The sequence below is a fragment of the Bos grunniens genome, chromosome 10 (assembly GCF_055505025.1).
Source record: "Bos grunniens cultivar Pamir isolate PY7600 chromosome 10, Bosgru_T2T1.0, whole genome shotgun sequence".
NCBI classification, from domain to species: domain Eukaryota; kingdom Metazoa; phylum Chordata; class Mammalia; order Artiodactyla; family Bovidae; genus Bos; species Bos grunniens.
The window spans coordinates 12,182,658-12,200,264 of NC_141174.1; the positions used below are offsets into that span (position 1 = coordinate 12,182,658).

At 38.5% G+C, this 17,607-nt stretch overlaps 1 protein-coding gene across 7 annotated transcripts in view; it reads right to left on the reverse strand.

The window, feature by feature from the left end:
• Positions 1-1,696: 1,696 nt before the first annotated feature.
• The window catches only part of NRXN3 (neurexin 3), a 1,787,606-nt gene continuing 1,771,695 nt past the window's right edge, over positions 1,697-17,607 (reverse strand). For 4 of the 7 annotated variants that reach the window (XM_086319413.1, XM_086319414.1, XM_086319424.1 and 1 more), the window contains one exon: positions 1,697-5,143. In XM_086319413.1, coding sequence (XP_086175539.1) covers positions 4,218-5,143 — 926 coding nt within the window. In that variant the 3' untranslated portion in view covers positions 1,697-4,217. The remainder of the gene's footprint in view (positions 5,144-17,607) is intronic. The other 3 variants (XM_086319425.1, XM_086319426.1, XM_086319427.1) reach the window with 3 other exon arrangements.

Genomic DNA, 17,607 nt, shown 5'->3' on the forward strand with positions numbered 1-17,607 from the left:
GCCCTGGGATTTCTTTGGAAGGAATGATGCTAAAGCCGAAACTCCAGTATTTTGGGCACCTCATGGGAAGAGTTGACTCATTGGAAAAGATTCTGATGCTTGGAGGGATTGGAGGCAGGAGAAGAAGGGGACGACAGAGGATGAGATGGCTGGATGGCATCACTGACTTGATGGACGTGAGTGTGAGTGAACTCCGGGAGTTGGTGATGGACAGGGAGGCCTGGCGTGCTGCGATTCATGGGGTCTCAAAGAGTCCGACACGACTGAGCAACTGAACTGAATAAGACAATTTAGCCATTGCTATTTGAGGGCAATGGGCCAGTCACTGTGCTTATAACCGGCTCTTTTATGCAAGTGAGCTCATTTAATTACAGAACAACACTAAGAGGAAGACGATATCATATGGATGAAGTTAAAGTCGCTGCACACTTTACTCAAGGTTTGACAACTGATAAAGGACAGACCCGTGATTCACAGCCAAGATTTATGAACTAAGCTTTTCTGATTTCAAAGCCCACGGCCAAAGTTAAACACACTGGAAAGAGATGGTATAGTCAATACCTCCTCATGGAAACAATGAAAAAGTACTTCTGTTCATGGACATTAACCAAAGTATCTGAGCAAATGCCACTTAGATCTTGATAACTCTACTATATTACCCATCATCTGGAAATTTCTCTGGCAAGTTTAACATTTTATTAAATCTATACTTCCTTTGCTTACCCCAACGTCTGGCCAAGTTGACCTCTTTATGTCAATTATCTGAAACAGGAATAAAAACAGGAACTTTTCATAGTTTAATATTATTAAGCCTCATTATCAATTTCCTTGATAGTCAATAATATAACCATTCCACCAATGAAATCTGAAGGAACAGGGTTAGTCATATTTGTTTTTGATTATAACTCTTTAAAAATTGGTAACCAAAATATGGTTATAGTACAGGTATTTAGTTACCCCATGTTTCTAGATCATGATAAAAAATGTAGAGTATCATGGATTATCCAATTGGCAAAGTAAGCATGTGCTTAAGGAACCAGCATATCAAGGACACCTGAGTAATGACAAAGGTTCCAGCTGTAATGAATGTCACAGAATTTGTAATCTGAAAATCTAGAAAGAAGCTGCTAAAATTTAAGCACTCACTTAAATTTGTCTTTGGATTTAGCATTTTTCTGAAAATTTTCAGTATGCCAGGAGGCTTGGAAAGAAGCCACCTAAAACTTCCCAGTGCTTCAGATAAGAACACGGTTTTGGAAAATATAGAACATGGTTCTGGAAAACTGTTGAAAGTTTGTTAACTTACAGCAAATACTTTATGTTACCAAACACTTAAAAAAATATAGTATCTAATAATTTTTTTTCCAGAATAAAATGCTTCTGTAGTCTTACCTGTTTAGGAGTTTTTCCTTCCTGGTTACCTTATCTAAATAATAATGTAATAACAATCATTATGTAAACAATAATAATAATAATCTAAAAATAATGCCTCAGTTGACAGACAATAACTGCTTAGCCCACAAATATATCACTTTTGATAACTTTAGATAAGCAATTAGTAGTGATTTTTAATATTTTAGTTCCCATGAACATGGTCCTAATTTACTTAACTTCTAATATGATGATCATATTTAGCCCCAGTGCAAGATCTTTTAATAAATGTTTGGAAAATAAAAATGCATCATCATACAAGGATTGGGAAGAACATTTTATTGCTAAGCATATCCTTGAACAAAAATGCAAATATGAAATAAAAGAGAAAAGGGAAAAAAAAGCAGTAACTTCACAACATCATAAAATAAATTTCTTAAAAGTTTGCTCATAAAACAACAGGAATATGATAGAAGCTAACATACAGAATGCACATGTTCCCATAAAATTGTCCAAATAGAAACTTACACTAAAAGGAATATAACAAATGTATTTTTACTCAAATAAAAAAATGCAAAGAAAGAAAGCAGGAAATCAGTTCACAAGACCTCAAGACTCCAAGAACAGCAATCTTTTACAGACATCGAGATATAATCAACTTCATATAGGTTGGGCCATTTAAGTTATCTAAAATCGTGCTCTGATACCTCTTTATAATCCTGTCTTTTCCAATGATAATAAAATAATCCAAAACTCTTAACACATTGAAATATCAGGTAATGAGGAACACCTCTTTCCATACACATTAGTAAAGGCTACCATCATTGAGATTGCATTTTTTGCCCCACATCTTTAAGATATTTTCTCAAAGTCAAATATTCATGCAACTTACAAAGACCAGCAAGAGTAGATTTCTAAATCTAAACAGCTGATTGATTTTCATCTGTACAAAAGAAACTGTATATATCTGACCCTCCAGAGGACACATTTCATTTTCATGTAAATACTTGTCTTGCTTCGTCTCTTGCTTTCGGGTTAGGTATGGCCACAGAACCAGTTTATTGTTTTACTGTACATTGTTTCCTCTTTTCAGAAAGAAAGACAACTAGAACAGAAATCAAACAAACGGAAATAAACAAAGGAAAGAACAGTTCTCAAAGCAGTATGTACACAGGTGGCTAAGGAACTATACCAGCAAAAATGTAGTAAAATATGTAAACAAAATCTGAGAAGAGTTTTTTTTTTTTTATTCTCCTTGACACAGTTAACTGTGACAAAACTAAAACTCACACTTTCTTCACATTTTAAGGTTTACTTTTTGTTGTTTTGTTATTTTCTTTGAAAACAACATTCTCATTCCACTTCAAGATTTTAACAGTTTTCCTGTTTCAGTCATCCCATCAAACATACCATGATAAATATATCTGTATATATATTTATTTATATATATTATACTATTAAATTCCATTTTTTGTGTGTGTGTCACAGCAGCTTTATTCATTTGTTATTTATTTATCTTTAGAAAAGATGGGTGAAGGGAGACGTGAGCAAATGGAAGGATAGAGTTATCTGTAAATGTCAGGCTGGAAAATTAAATCACTAGGAAAAACATTATCATGTTGGGGGCGGGGGAAGAACTATGAGTTTTGCACTCTGTCACGCTGTGTTTGGCTTGTGTGACCTTTTGTGGTTCTATCACAAGTTGAACTCCCCTATTGTCTGTTTTGATTCTGTAACAGACTTCTTGTACTGTCTTTTCTCTTATATTCGCATGCATTTCGATCAGTCACAGATCCAGCCCACCCCCTGGCCCCCTTTCCTAGGAAAGGCTCTGTTTTAATTTGTGGGGCTATCTCCTTTACCTCAATTTGGCTGGGCTCATGGACAGGAACAATATTGTTAAGTGAAGCTGATAGCTCTGAGAAAGCCAGCCCTAACCACATCTGTTCAGGGTTTGGGTGGCAAATTCTGGAATTTGATCCTGAGGGACCAGCTTTTCCAATCAGAACCATCATCCATCCCATGATTTTGCTATGTGTGCAGCAAAGCCTCATATAGAAACAGACAACAGATTCTAGAAACACCACAACCTGATATGTAGAGTGAACACCATGGTAGCTTTTGAGTTCATATGGCAATAGTCTCTCTTACTTTTGTTTTCTGAGATTTTGTTTTTCTTCTTCTTATGTCCAATTATTTTCAAAAAATAATCAAATACCCAAAAGCCATTTTTTTCCCCTCAGATCTTGAAAAGTTACACGCACACTGGCCAGAACCAGATAAGGGTGGGGTTTTGTTGTTTTTAACTTTTTTTTCTTTTCTTTTTTTTTTTTGTTTTTTGTTTTTTACATAATTAAACAAACAAACAAACAAACAAACAAAAAACCATTATTACAGTCAAGCTTCACAAACATTATTACAGACTCACTTGGAGTTATGGAACAAGTAAGCCATGAAGTCTTCTACCTTGGGTGAAAGGTCCTCAAGAGAAGGAAGCTTCCAAGTCTGCGAAAAGTTGGGGGGCCGGGGGGGCGGGGGCGGGGAGCCACCTGCTCGCTCCAGCGTGCAAAAGTGTGTGCTGGCTGACACAGCAGGGCAGAAAGAACTTTCTGTCTCCGAGCGGCGACTGCGTCAAAGAAGCCCGTGGCTTGCACCTTCTCGGTTAGGTGCATCTTGGTGTTCTGTTCACGAATGATTTTCCCCACCGGAGTCATGGTCCATACAGCCCCGTCTCCTAGGACAGTTCTGACCCCTGTGGGATGCTCAGGTTGCCAAGTACACGCGCGTCTGTGGGCAGAGGAACGACCCGGGCTCAGCTTCGCGCGCCGGGAGCGGCGGCGTGGCGCCTACACGTAGTACTCCTTGTCCTTGTTTTTCTGTTTCTTGTGGCCGCCTTTCGAGCTCGGTGGCTTCTCCTTGAGCAGCGTGCCGTTGCTCTGCGCCGAGTTGCTGATGTAGTTCCGCGTCTCGTCCACCTGGTAGGAGCCCTCGTCCCTGTTCCTGTACTTGTACATGGCGTACAGGAGGATCAAGATGCAGAGGGCGGCTGCAGCCACAATGCCGACGACCATCCCTGTTGTGCTGCTGGACTCGCGGATCACCTCTGAGGCCCCCGGGACCCGTCTGACTCCCGGCTCCGTGGGGTTTGCTGTGGGCACATTACGGAACATGGGGGAAGTAATTAGTGGGCTCTTCAGTTTGGTGCTGTCTAGCTCATAGGCAGTGGGCAACGGAAGCAAGACTAGATCAGGCTGGGGTTTGAGCTCACGGTTATTCATTTTGCCAGCTGGCAATTTGGGCACCATCCCAGACGAGGAGGAAGCTGTGAAGCGGATCAGCTCAGGGGACAAAGATGTGGTAGTAGTCCTACTAGTTTCGGAGGCTTTGTTAGGTCTAAAGTCCTTGGATTCCCACTTGGGCGCATGTGCTTTGTAGCCACCTTCGAAGATTGAAGTGGAAAGACTCTTATCTGTTACCAAGGAGAAGGTGGTGTAAAAATCTTCATCATCAGTAGGGGGCAGGTTAGAGTCAAAGGTTTCCCCTGAGCCATACCCAGATATCACCAAGCCATCATCATCACAACCATCGCTGCCTTGGTCCGACAAGCAAGGTAACCCCGCCTCAGAGGTCATAGACAGGGAATCTTTGGTGGTCTCAATAATGGTGAGGAGGGGGCGGAAGGTAGGGGGGAGTGTAATGGAAGGTGCACGAGTAGCAATAGGAGGGGTAGCTAAAGGGTCTTCTACAAGAAGAGGGATAACTAATTCACCTCCTGGGATGGAAAAGAAAAAAGAGAAACAGAATTAGTACATTTGTAGAAACACAAGTCACAGCCGTGCTCAGTGAATGCAGTTCATAGGTCACATCTCAGAAATGATGAGAGCCTTGGATGCACATCCAGACCCTCTCTACTTGCAGCCTAATCATTCTATGCTGATCTAGAGCCCATGGTATGCCTCTTGCCACCAAAACCTGAAATTCATAGAGTGAGGGCTTAGATATTTAAAGATACTCTCAAGTAATTATTTAGATAGAATTCAAATAGGCTTTTTTCCAGGATCTGCTTATGGGATGATGACATTTAACTACACCATTGCAGATACTCACCATCAATTGTGCATGTGTGTGTGTGTGTACATGAACACATGCATGTGATTAATCTGAGCATTTCTTTATTTTCTTCTTGCCGCCGCTGCTGCTAAGTCGCTTCAGTCATGCCCGACTCTGTGTGACCCCATAGACGGCAGCCCACCAGGCTCCTCTGTCCCTGGGATTCTCCAGGCAAGAATACTGGGGTAGGTTGCCATTTCCTTCTCCAAGGCATACATGCATGCTCAGTCACTTCAGTCATGCCCAACTCTGTGCGACCCTATGGATAGCAGCCCACCAGGCCCCTCTGTCCACAGGATTCTCCAGGCAAGAATACTGGAGTGGGTTGCCATTTCCTTCTCCAATTTTATTCTTGGGTTTCTACTTATTTGCTCCCATTAGGATGAGAATGACAGATTTTCCATGTCACTGATATCAAGATCAAGGAACACAAAAGAGCTCATCTTCAGTATTTTATAAGTTACTACTTTTTATTTCACATTTATCAAGTGTAGTTGTCCTTTACTATAAGCTAAGTAAGGGGAACTTACAGAGGTTGAAAATGTTCATACAATAGGCCCATTTTGACTATGCTGTTCCAGAAACTCCTCTGACTATAAAACAACAACTTGCTTTGTATTGCTCTAATGTTATATTCATACATTGCTTTTATGTTATATGCAATATACACTGAGCAGATACTAGATTTTAAAAATACCCAGGCTATATATCCATGACTTACTGGAAACTTACTTTTAGATCCAGAAATGTAGAGAGAGCAAAGTGAATTTTTAAGATCAGTGATTCTTATTTAGAGTAGTAGATATTTATCAGTTTACCCACAGACCTTGTTACTGCCCTTATACTAGGACTAGGTCAGGAAAGGAAGGTCAGAAGAGTTCACTAAATTATAGTCCCTGGAAATCATGGTTATCACAAATATTCTGTGGTGGCTGTTACTCACCTAAATGTAGGGCCAAGCTTATTATTCCTGTATGTAAAGCAAGATAATCCTGTGTCTCCTTATAGTGTTATTTTCAAACAGAGAAAGAATCTCAGGAAGTCACAGTTCATGTCTTCTGTTAAATTTATTTGAAAAATTATTCCAACCATTGCTTTTAAAAAAATCTTCTAGCAGAGACGGCATGATGAGTCCCTGACCCAGTTAATCTGCTTTCATCCATGTCAGAAGCTTTCATTCTCTGCCAGAGAAACTGAGTCAGAGAGCTTGGCAACAGTGTACCCGATGCGTACCATATGGAACGGAAGGCACAAGAGAGCATGGGACCGTCCTTCCTGACCTACCCAACGATGTTACATATGTGGGGAAATAAAACAAGAACCTTTCTGAGAATCTCAAGATGATATTTTGGCCTGTGCTCTAAACCCCAAGCTTCTCTTCTAGCGCTCAGAGTTTGCAGCTATTGAGCAACCGATTTTTGCTCATTTGCAGATTTTACAAAGCTTCAGGCTTGCTTTCCTGGGCTAGCAGGCCTATGGTGTGTTTTTTTTGTTTGTTTTTTTTACATTGTGACCATATATAATTCATATGTCTTGCAACTTATTTAATGCATAATTTACACACTTTTGCTAGTTTTTATAAGTGGAATTTAGAATACAGGCCCCCAAAGGTAAGCCAGTCTTAAAACTAACCCCGAGGTGCCTCCTTTTCCCCCTCTTCTTCCAGCCCCGAGTGTTATATTTAAGGTGATGGAAGCAGGCAGTTTTGAGTAAGGAAAGAGCAGTGAGAACAAAGGAGTGAAGGTACTTGCAGTCTGCTTAAAGATTCCCTTAGGATTGCTCAGAATGATGTTACTTGCCTTTGGAGGACAAGGCAGGATGTTCGTACCCATCTCACCCAGAACAAAGGTTTAGCACGGGTGTTCTTTTCTGGCACGAATACGGAGGGTCATTTGCCTTTTAGAGCAAGGATAAAAGTCAACCCAATATATATTAAGTGGAAAATAAACTGGGATAAAGGGCAAGGAATGACTGATTTGTTGGGAGGCAAAGTCCTGGGACAGATAATTGAATGCAAAGGCAAATTGTTAAGTAGGATGTGAGTGTCCCTTTACGTGAGGTGAAGATCACGGTCTTCCTGATTACAGAGTGGCATTCATCTGCATTTTTAGTGTGCCATCTGTGACACCCAACTGGAGTCTTAACGTTTGCCTGTTTCTTCCCCCTGTCTTTTCAGTTCTAGCTAAAGCTTCCAGAGTGTCTTTGTTGTTAAAAAAAAAAAAAAACCTACAACATCTACACACTGCTCATTCTGCAGTTGAATCACTTCCACTTTCCTTTGCGTTTCACTTCTCATTCAACACCCTGAAGTGAGCATCTCTCTTGGAGCAGGAAAAAAAGTGAAAATCATCCTTTTCATGATGGGAAGGAAAGAAGGTCTGGAAGCTTACTAATTAACAAAGAGCTTCTAAAAGTTGATGGGGCCCTTTTGTGAAATGGTAAAAGCTTATTTCAAAATTGAAATGATGGGTAGGCTGGTGCAGAGTTTTAATAACAGCATCTGTTAAAACTGTAATCTTCAATTTTCTTGGCCATGCTACTAGTAATCCTAGTAGTAGTGATAAAAATGATAAATTATGCACCTCTTAGGGGCTTTTGAGCCTAAAACCTGGTAATGTTTTATCAATGAAATTGTAGAAACTTCCATAGCTCCCCTGCCCTTGCATCTCAAGGAATTGGAAGAAATGTCTTTAGTTTAAAAGGGAGTCCACTGGGGTATAGGAGTTGGTTATAAAGGGGAATTAGAGTGAATATAGGTGGAAATTTTTAGATAACAGTAAACGGGAAAGGTGCCTGGGACAAGTATATGTCATTTTTATATCAAATTCTATATTTAAGATGGCTCTAGGGTCCAGACGAGTCCAAGGGCTCTCACATCATTTGAGATAAACAGGCGAGGGAAGTGTTTCTCCCATCATTAGATCCTTACTAGAAATGACTTTGACTGCAGAAGGCTATTTAAGATTTCATGTTTATTTGTGTTAATCCAAAGTGACTATCCTCAGAAATGTTGGAGCAGCTGATAATTTTTTTCACTGCCCAAAGACCATGAAGTCAGTGATCTCTCAGATGGCCATGCTTACAAAAGTATTCACAGAAGCAATAAGCTTAAAGTCATCAGGAGCTGCTGGCGGAGTATTACAAAACCTGTAATCCATCAAAACTCTCATTTCCTATTCTGTCCCCAGAATTTTCCTTTGGTTTGGAATAAGAACTATCTGTTTTCCTTAAAGTTAGCATTTTAAATCAGGAATATATACTCTTTTTTGACAGGGTTGTGTTCTTCTTTAAACCAGAGAGATCACTAGGGATATAAAAGGTCTATTTTAGCCCTGAAGGCTGCCCTGCTTTTTTACTTTATGAGTGTATTTATAGATATATAATTCATGCATCTAGGGCTGATATTCAGCAAAAGGGGCTCTCTGCCATCGGAAAAAGTGTATTAAAGATTTAATAGAACTCTTCTGAACTGTGAGAATGTTGCAGGTTATAGTGATGTGGTGGGTCATCTCAAAACACAAGAAGAGAAGCAGAAAGTTTCAATATGGCTCCAACCTTTGCCTCTCTGGAGATATTTGGGTCTTACAAGTCACAAAAATATGAAGAACAGTGACACTGAAGAATGAGACTCTGGGAGAAGACGACATGCTCCAAGTCCTTAAATTTCTTTTTATCTGTGTTTAGGTTCTTTACCTCATCTCTTATTTTCATTTTCCTAATTCTCTGCTGGGAAACTCACACACAGTGGGGAGGAGTCATTTTCCCCCACTAAATTAGTTATTGAATTGTATTCCTTTAGTCATTCGGTGCCACAGAAGTGTATATTTGTAACACATCCGTATCTGGAAACTTGGAACCGTGAAGCTCTTCTTCAACCATCCTCAGGAAAAATAGTCATGGATAGACATGGCAAGTCCCTGGGGAGTAGACACCGGAAAAATTCAAGTGTCTCAAAGGGACTTAGCTTTTTAAATAGTATTTTAATGAGATGAGAATTTTTAGGCAGGACATTTTCCCCATACTTTATCTGAAATGGATTTGATTCTGAAAGGCTACAGAGTCTATTCTTTTCAAGATATGCCCAGATAAGATGAGCAATAGCCCCTTGATATCATTGTGTGGGTGTGCATGCTAAGTCGCTTCATTCGTATCTGACTCTTTGTGACCCCATGGACTGTAGCCCACCAGGCTCCTCTGTCCATGGGATTCTCCAGAAAAGAATACTGGAGTGGGTTGCCATGCCCTCCTCCAGGGGATCTCCCCGACCCAGAAATCGAACCTGCATTTCCTGCATTGGCTAGTGGGTTCTTTATCACTAGCACCATCTGGAAAGTGTAAAAGAAGGAATGTCTTGTGGAGTTTTTCATCTGCATATTGATTAAGAGTTTTGCCTTTGAAATCACTCAGACTTAGGTTAGCATCACAGTTTTCTGGTTTACTAGCCCTATGAGTTGGTCAAATTTATTAAATTCTTTGTAAAATAGAAATAATAACACAGCTTACCTCAAGCCACCAGTGTAAAAAATGATTCATGTTAGTGTCACTTAAAATGCATGTTAATATTTAGCACAGAGATGACTGCTATTCCAATATGCTAGATATTAGTAATATTTCTATTAGGTATTTTGGGCCTATAAACACTGATACTGTTGATTACTTTTTTTCTGACCATTTTTAATAAGAGTAGTCTCATGCTGAGCTGGAAGTATAATAATATAGGATCTAGATAATTAAGGCTATTTTTAATGCAGTGTTTGAAGAATGATTTATAATAACCCCAAAAGCTTATATTTAAAAGAAATGACTAGCCTTATATCAAATGGACTTAGGCATCTTCAACAAAAACAAAATGTTCCAGTTAGATAAAATAGCACTCCATTTAGGAGGTTCTTAGTTTTACACCTAAACTATCATCCAGCACATCAAACAATATACACTCGTATAAACCAAGGCAGATAAAGCTCACTCACAGATGCTGCTGAGTTGGAAACATATCCCTTATCCACACTTCAGTTTGATATTTTTGCAATAGTAATACCAATCCTAAAATTAGAGTGAAGCAAGTAACTTCTTTATTTAAAAATTCTATAGCACTTCTTGCTGAGCTTATGTTTCCTGAAGTGCATAACTGATCCAAATACCTTTACGGGCAAGGGGTATTCTCATGGTAGAGTCACACAAATGGTAATACCTACTGAAAACATTTCCTAAGTAAAACTTTAGGTGTGAAAATCATCGTGTCTCTTCTTGAGAGACTCTTAGGATCCTTTTAAAGCTTACCTGATTAAATCCTTGAGAGAAATGGCAAATATTAACAGAAAGGGAAAAGGAAGGACAGACAGGGAGGAGGGGAGGTCGGGCGCTTACTGTGCATGGGTGTCTTTCACTGTAGTTAGTTGTATACTTTGGAAGGCAGCATTATCAATTATCATAGGACAATACTTAAGATACCTGAGATTCATGATGTCTCTTTGCTCAATCAGTCTGATTTTGTAGTTTTCAGTGATGGTGATATTTTAATCCTGGATAAAACAAACTCTACCATAGTCACTTGAGAGTATCTTATTTCCCCTGTGCTGAAGGAAAATAAAATCAGGGACTGATTTCCCCAAATGTTTTCTAAGGAGTTAAATTAGGATGTAATTACCACTAATTTAAACACTTGTAGCTAACTCAATTAATTTTCTTCTAGGGTACAGGCCTCCCATAGGTTGTATCTAATTTCACATCCCACTGTAGAGACTACCATTACTTTCAAAGCTTTAAAAGTTGGTTCAGGCAAAGAGGTCAGGCTTCCCTTGGATGGTAAGAACAATTTACCTATACCTTTCCACCAAGAGTAGGATTCACATCGATTATTAGGAGCAATTCAGCACAAAACATAACAGTGAAAATTAAGCAAATAGACACAAATGAAATAAAACATTTACTATTATCTTAAAAAATAATAGAGTAGAAAATAAAATCAACTTCAGGGCCAAAGTAAGCTAGAGGGAAAGAGAGCAAATAACATCAACATCAAGGCATTCACAATTAAGGAAGGACAGAAAGAAAAATAAAAGCAAATTAAAAAATACAGGTTGTTGTAGAGAAAATAAAGAAAGAAATCATCTCCATATAGACACAATAATTTTAAAAAAAGCATACTGTATTAATTTATAGTCAACTTACATCAACAAATTGCCCGCATGTTTTTTGGCATGAAAGAAAAATTTACAAAAGAAAGTTGTGTAAGAATGCTCTTGGACAAATAGAATTGCCACATTCTTGTAACTTGCTTTTTTTGTTGTCATTTCTTTTAAAACTTTTGAGCAAAATGTCTAATTTTCAAATATAATAATTTACAACAGAGGATGATACAGGAGGCAACAACACATACATCCACACCACATAACATGAAAAGAAAAAAAATCTGCACTTTACCAATTTTTTTTACTTTCAGGGGCTTGGGAGGGCATATAAATTTTGAATTTGAAATTATTCTGATTGCAATGATTTAAAAAAAAAAACTTAAAAAAAATCCTGTTTAATTTTATAATTTGCCTTTTAAAAAAAATCTATGAATCTAGAGAGTTTTGAATGAATTTCTGCATTAATATAGGTTCTCAGATATATATTGAGTTTAAATCTTTTTGTCTTTTTTTGACAAATTTTAGAATTTCTTTAATTGAAGGGGATGGATGACAGCACATAAATTTGAACAATGCTAAAGAAAGGAGGGGGATGGGAAGGGAAGATGCAGAAAGGGCAGGGTCATATCTATGAGTGTACTACACAAGAGATGAAGATGATGGGAGTAAATGTGTAAGTGAGTCGCCATGTCCATGTAAGGGCGGCACGGAGTGATCTAGCTGCATTAGAGCTTCTGGCTGTAAGGAAGGGATGGGCAATATACAAAAACAAATGAGCCTACACATGCCCATCTACAGATATAAAGAACAGAACTCTAACACTGACAATCTCACACACCCTAAGCTGCAACTTCTTCAACATGCAATTATTCCAAAAGTCATTACAGTTTCATTAAAGATTTTCCAATAATAAAAACAGTTAAACTTTTGTCCCTACTAAAAGTAGCCAAGATACATGAAATAATAATAGTAATAATAATACTACTACTTATAATAATGATCAGAAGGTTAAAAGCAAAAACAAGGAGACTAGGTTTATGCATTCAAGTTGAAAAACTTCATCGGCAGCCACACAGCCCCATCGAGAGTTAGGGGAGGGGGTTAGAGATCTTCCTATGTGACTGAAAGACAAAGTTGTGCAGGGAGCCCACTGGCTGGGTCATTCATTACTTCCTTCTATAGGAAGGGTACTGTCTGAGTGACGTCACCCATCTTCCCCATGCCACCCATGGTGCGTGTGATTCTGGTGAGACTGGGCTTATGTGGAAGATGTGGCTGTGGGGATTCTGCAGCTGAAGTTGTTCCACATTTAAAGAGGGAGTGGGGGAAAGTTGCAGAAAACAATTCATAACTTTTTTTTGTCATAGTTTTGGATAAAACAAAACTAAAGATCCAGCAATTAAAAAGAAACACATCAATATATATAGATAGATAGATATAGTACAAAAAGCACTGAATTCCCAAACAAGAAGGGAGCAAAGAACAAAAAATAATTTAAAGAAAAAAGTAGTTCACACACTTTCAGAGATGAACAACCAGATGCACACGCTGAGGAGGCACAGACAGAGCGATCAGGGGACACTTTTTTGTTTGTTGTTGTTGTTGTTTGTATTTTCTGGCTTATTGATTCCCCTTTTGGTGATAGCCAACATTAAAAACGAATTTTGCATTTTCTTTGAAAAAGAAAGTTTGCATTTTCTTAATTTTTTTTGTTTTGTTTTGCATTTTTTAAAAAAATAAAAAGGGCGTGCAGTCTGGATGTACGTCCTAAGTAGACATTTGAGAGAGAAAAAAAGAGGCTAAGACTGACAAATGGGTAATTGTCTATTATCCTGTCATGGCAGGAACGCTAACCAAGTTAATACATGCTAAAAGTAAGTTGCATTTAGGGAAAATAGAAAAACAGAACAGCAAGCTAGGGTTGGGAAGAGGTCAGCAAGACAAATTTGAGAGCAGGAGAAAGGTATTGGATTTAGTTTCATGCCTTTCCAGTAGGGGCAGAGGGCATTCCAAGACTTCTTGCCAATTGCATTCTTGTAAGCGTGTGTGTGGATGTGCACTCATGTGTTGGGCGCTGAAGTAGAGCCTGTACAGGCAGCAACTGAGGTAAAAAGCACACATGAGTTCATGGGTTCTGCTCTAGGAAACTCAGCCCGGATTCACTCACAGTCTCAGAAGGCACATTTTGTAAGACACAGAGGGGTCATCATTAGCACGGCTCCACGTACGTGTTCTTGGGCTTAGCCAAATTGACAGAGTACACGTGTGACAATTGTGGTCGTCAAATGTACCTGATAAATGGGGAGTTTGGAGCTTTTTCTAAGTAACAGGAGCAAACCCCCACTCTCCAGTCCTCTGCTCCAAAAGAGCGCAGTGCCACAGAGTCAGTAAGCTATAGGATCGTCAGGCAATGAAGGTAGCTTATTTGAAGGACATTGGGGGAAATGGTGCCTGTCTCCTAGAGACTGCGTGGGAAACAAAATGCTCCATTCAACCTACAGTGACAGAAAGAAAAGAGAAAAGTGTGTGTGTGTGTGTGTATCTGTGTCTGTGTGTGTCTGTGTGTGTCTGTGTTTGTGTGTGTGTGTCTGTGTGTGTGTGAGAGAGAGAGAGAAGATAGTGCAGAAAGGATCATGGGGAAAGAGTTTTTAGAAATGGCCTCAGCCTCTACTGGAAGAGATCACAAGAATTACATTAAATAGTTTATCCCTGTGAGAACATTAATGGTCAACCAAGGACTGGGAAACCCGGGTAGGAGAACCACAGAGGTGAGACACTTGAGAGCATCTGGTTCTGACAGCCAATTCCAACTACTCCTAAGAAGATTTTGGGGGTGACTTTGACAAGTAGAATACATTCGTGAGGAGGAGTCAGACTTTTGTCCCCTGTGGGACGCCCCTTTTATTATTTTATTTTAAAATAATCATAGTAATGTGTCCCCATGGGTCAGTCCGTACCAAGATTTTTAGTCTCTGGTTTTATGCGAATTGTTATTCTAGGAACTTCACAAAGGACAGCTGGCGGTTTTAGGAGGAGGGGAAAAAATCCCAATAATATAGAAAAAGAAAAACCCTTGTTGCCATTCAGTTAATTTTTTTTGAATAATTATACTTTTAACATTGAATTTTATTGTATGACAAAACCCTATAAATGTTAATATTGCCTCACAAGGCATCCATTAACTTCCGTAGAACAAAGTTTTAATAACATTCACATGGGCTATTTTTTGTTTTACGGGCAATTTTGTAGGAAACATAAGTGATATAAATCTGAGATATGTCCAGGTATCATACTCCTGTAAAATGAGAGGTGTTTTGAAGAAGATCCATCAGCAATTTGAGTCTCCTAAGGTTTATACTGAGTAATTTACCTATTTCAAAATTGCCTGTTTTAAAGCTTATATAAGTAGGACACCATTGACTTTCTGGAAATCACTGGTTTAAACAACTGAACATATCAAAATTTATGGTTGTCATTTTGCAAATAAAATAATATACGTATTTTTTAAACCCATGGAAGCCACAGTTTCAGATGAAGCCAACACAGTTCTATATCAGTGCATATACATTTTAGAAGTCAACCAGCAGTTAATACACACAAAGCTTGTCTGATTTCTAACATAAGATAGAAAATAATGTTCTAGTAGCTCATAATCAGGTCACAACTTCATTTTCATATTTCATTAGATATCTACACTAGGTTTTTATTACCAATAACTGCATGGTTCTCTGTATATGCCTCTACTGAGTGTTAAGAATGCTTTGGGATTGTATTTGCCATTGAGAACAAATAATACTATAATTTGACTTGAAATAACATATTTTGATGTGACATTTTAATCCCACTATGTCCAAATAACTGTCTAAATGCAAAATCCGACTTTTAAGAACATCAAATACAATAAAATGGAGTTACTCTGAATGCATCTCGGAAAGTGTACTTGTTTTGAAGAAATATGTTTCTAAGCTGCCTGTTGTTGTTCCTGAGAAGCCCAAAGAATACTGAAGGAATTCAAGGTGCAAACCTGCCTCTCTTGCAGAGCGTGTCCTGCTTGACAAGGACATTGTCTTCAGTGTGCACAGGTGAGATCCCAGAGGAAGGTCCAAATGAATTATTTTGTATAACCTCCAAGATGGAAAAGAGCCCAGAACACCATCAAGCCCAATACTCAGAATTGTATTTCTGTATTAATGATCTGCTTGCTAAATAAAAGTAACTTCTTATACTTAAGAAGAAAGATAGGATAAAACATTACAAAAGGTAGTACTACATTTTCAAACCTCATAAGTTAGGACATTTACATGTAGAAGGACCTTGAATTAATGACTTCTTCCCCTATGTTTACAAAACCCTTAACTTGTACCTGCAGGTTCGTCCCCTAATCTCCATTCTTTTCTATGAAGCTACTGCATTCTATACAGATTTTCAATGACTCCAACACTCCATTTCATTTAATTTGTTTTCTTCTTACTTTCAGCTAGATTCTAAGAACTTTAGGGTGAGAATATTGCATCTTGTTATCTTTATTTTTCCAACTAACCAGAATACTAACAATCATTCAAACATTTTTGAATGAACTAATGAATGTATATCATTAATTGCTTTTTTTTTTCACCCCTACACTAGCCTAGAGCTTTTCATAGCGGAATTAAAATTTCATATCAAAAGTGGCTCACCTTGTACCTGAAATCTAGTATATGGGACAGAAGTCTTAGAGTCTGGAGACCTGAGTTCCAATCTTGATTGTATTACCTACCTACTATGCTAGTTTGTTAGGACATGGAAAAGTCAGTTAATCCTCCTGAGTTTGTTTCTTCATGTGTAATATGGAGATTATAATGTCTGGTTAATTAACCTACCTCATAGGGTAAGTTTATACAACTGAGACTTTGAATGTGAAAGAGCTTATAAATTATAAAGGGCTCTTCAAATGTTTGTTACTATTTTCTTCAAAGTTGACACAATAGCATCAACTATAAAATGAGGGTTTCATATTCAGAAAAGACTGAGTCCCAGACAATGGAGATCAGCACTACTCCAAGTGTGATACTTGGAGTCTGTGCTTCAGCTTGTTCATCAAACAAATAATAACCTCAGTCAAAAATCTTCACATAAGTAGTATTATTGTGTGCTGTGCTTAGTCACTGTGCTGTGCTTAGTCACTCAGTCATGTCCAACTCTTTGAGACCCCATGGACTGTGGCTCACCAAGGTCCTCTGTCCACAGAATTCTCCAGGCAAGAACACTGCAGTGGGTTGCCATTCCCTTCTCCAGGGGGTCTTCCCAACCCAGGGATCAAACTCAGGTCGCCTGCCTTGCAAGCAGATTCTTTACCATCTGAACCACCAGGGAAGCCCCTATTGAACTTCTCTTGAACTCCTGTTCCTACCTCTCCAGCAGTGCTAAGTTCTTAAAGCTTGATTAGTTCATACTTCAGTGGTGAATTGTTATTTCTGCATATAACTTTATAGTTACTTTGTCTCACTCTTCTGTGGGGTAGAGTTAAGCTCCAAAGAAGTCATTATTGAGATATGTTCCCATAGGAACACTTTTTATCAAGTCATGTGATTTGAGACAAGTTACTCCTCACCCCAACCCCTGGAATCTCAGTTTGCTCATTTACAAAACCAGGAAGACAAGTCCTTTTAGCTCACAAATGTATGTAAATTTAAATAAAATTACTTTGGAAACTATGCAATATTTGATTCAGATGGAAGAAGACGTCATTCACTATACACCACTTGTCACTACTGAAAAAACCAATCAGGATAGTGACAAGGGTGGCTCTCTCACCAAACTCACTTGGAAAAACATATCCCAACAAGGATACAGGGGATAAGATGAGGATATGAAGGGATGGAGGGTCAAGGTAGCATTTTAGCTCTTTTCTTCCAGAAGAGTTAATATTGGTTAAGATATACAAAAGGGAAAACCCACTTAAGAAATTTCCAGGAATTAATATTTTTATTTTCATTTTGTTTGAATGGTAATCAGG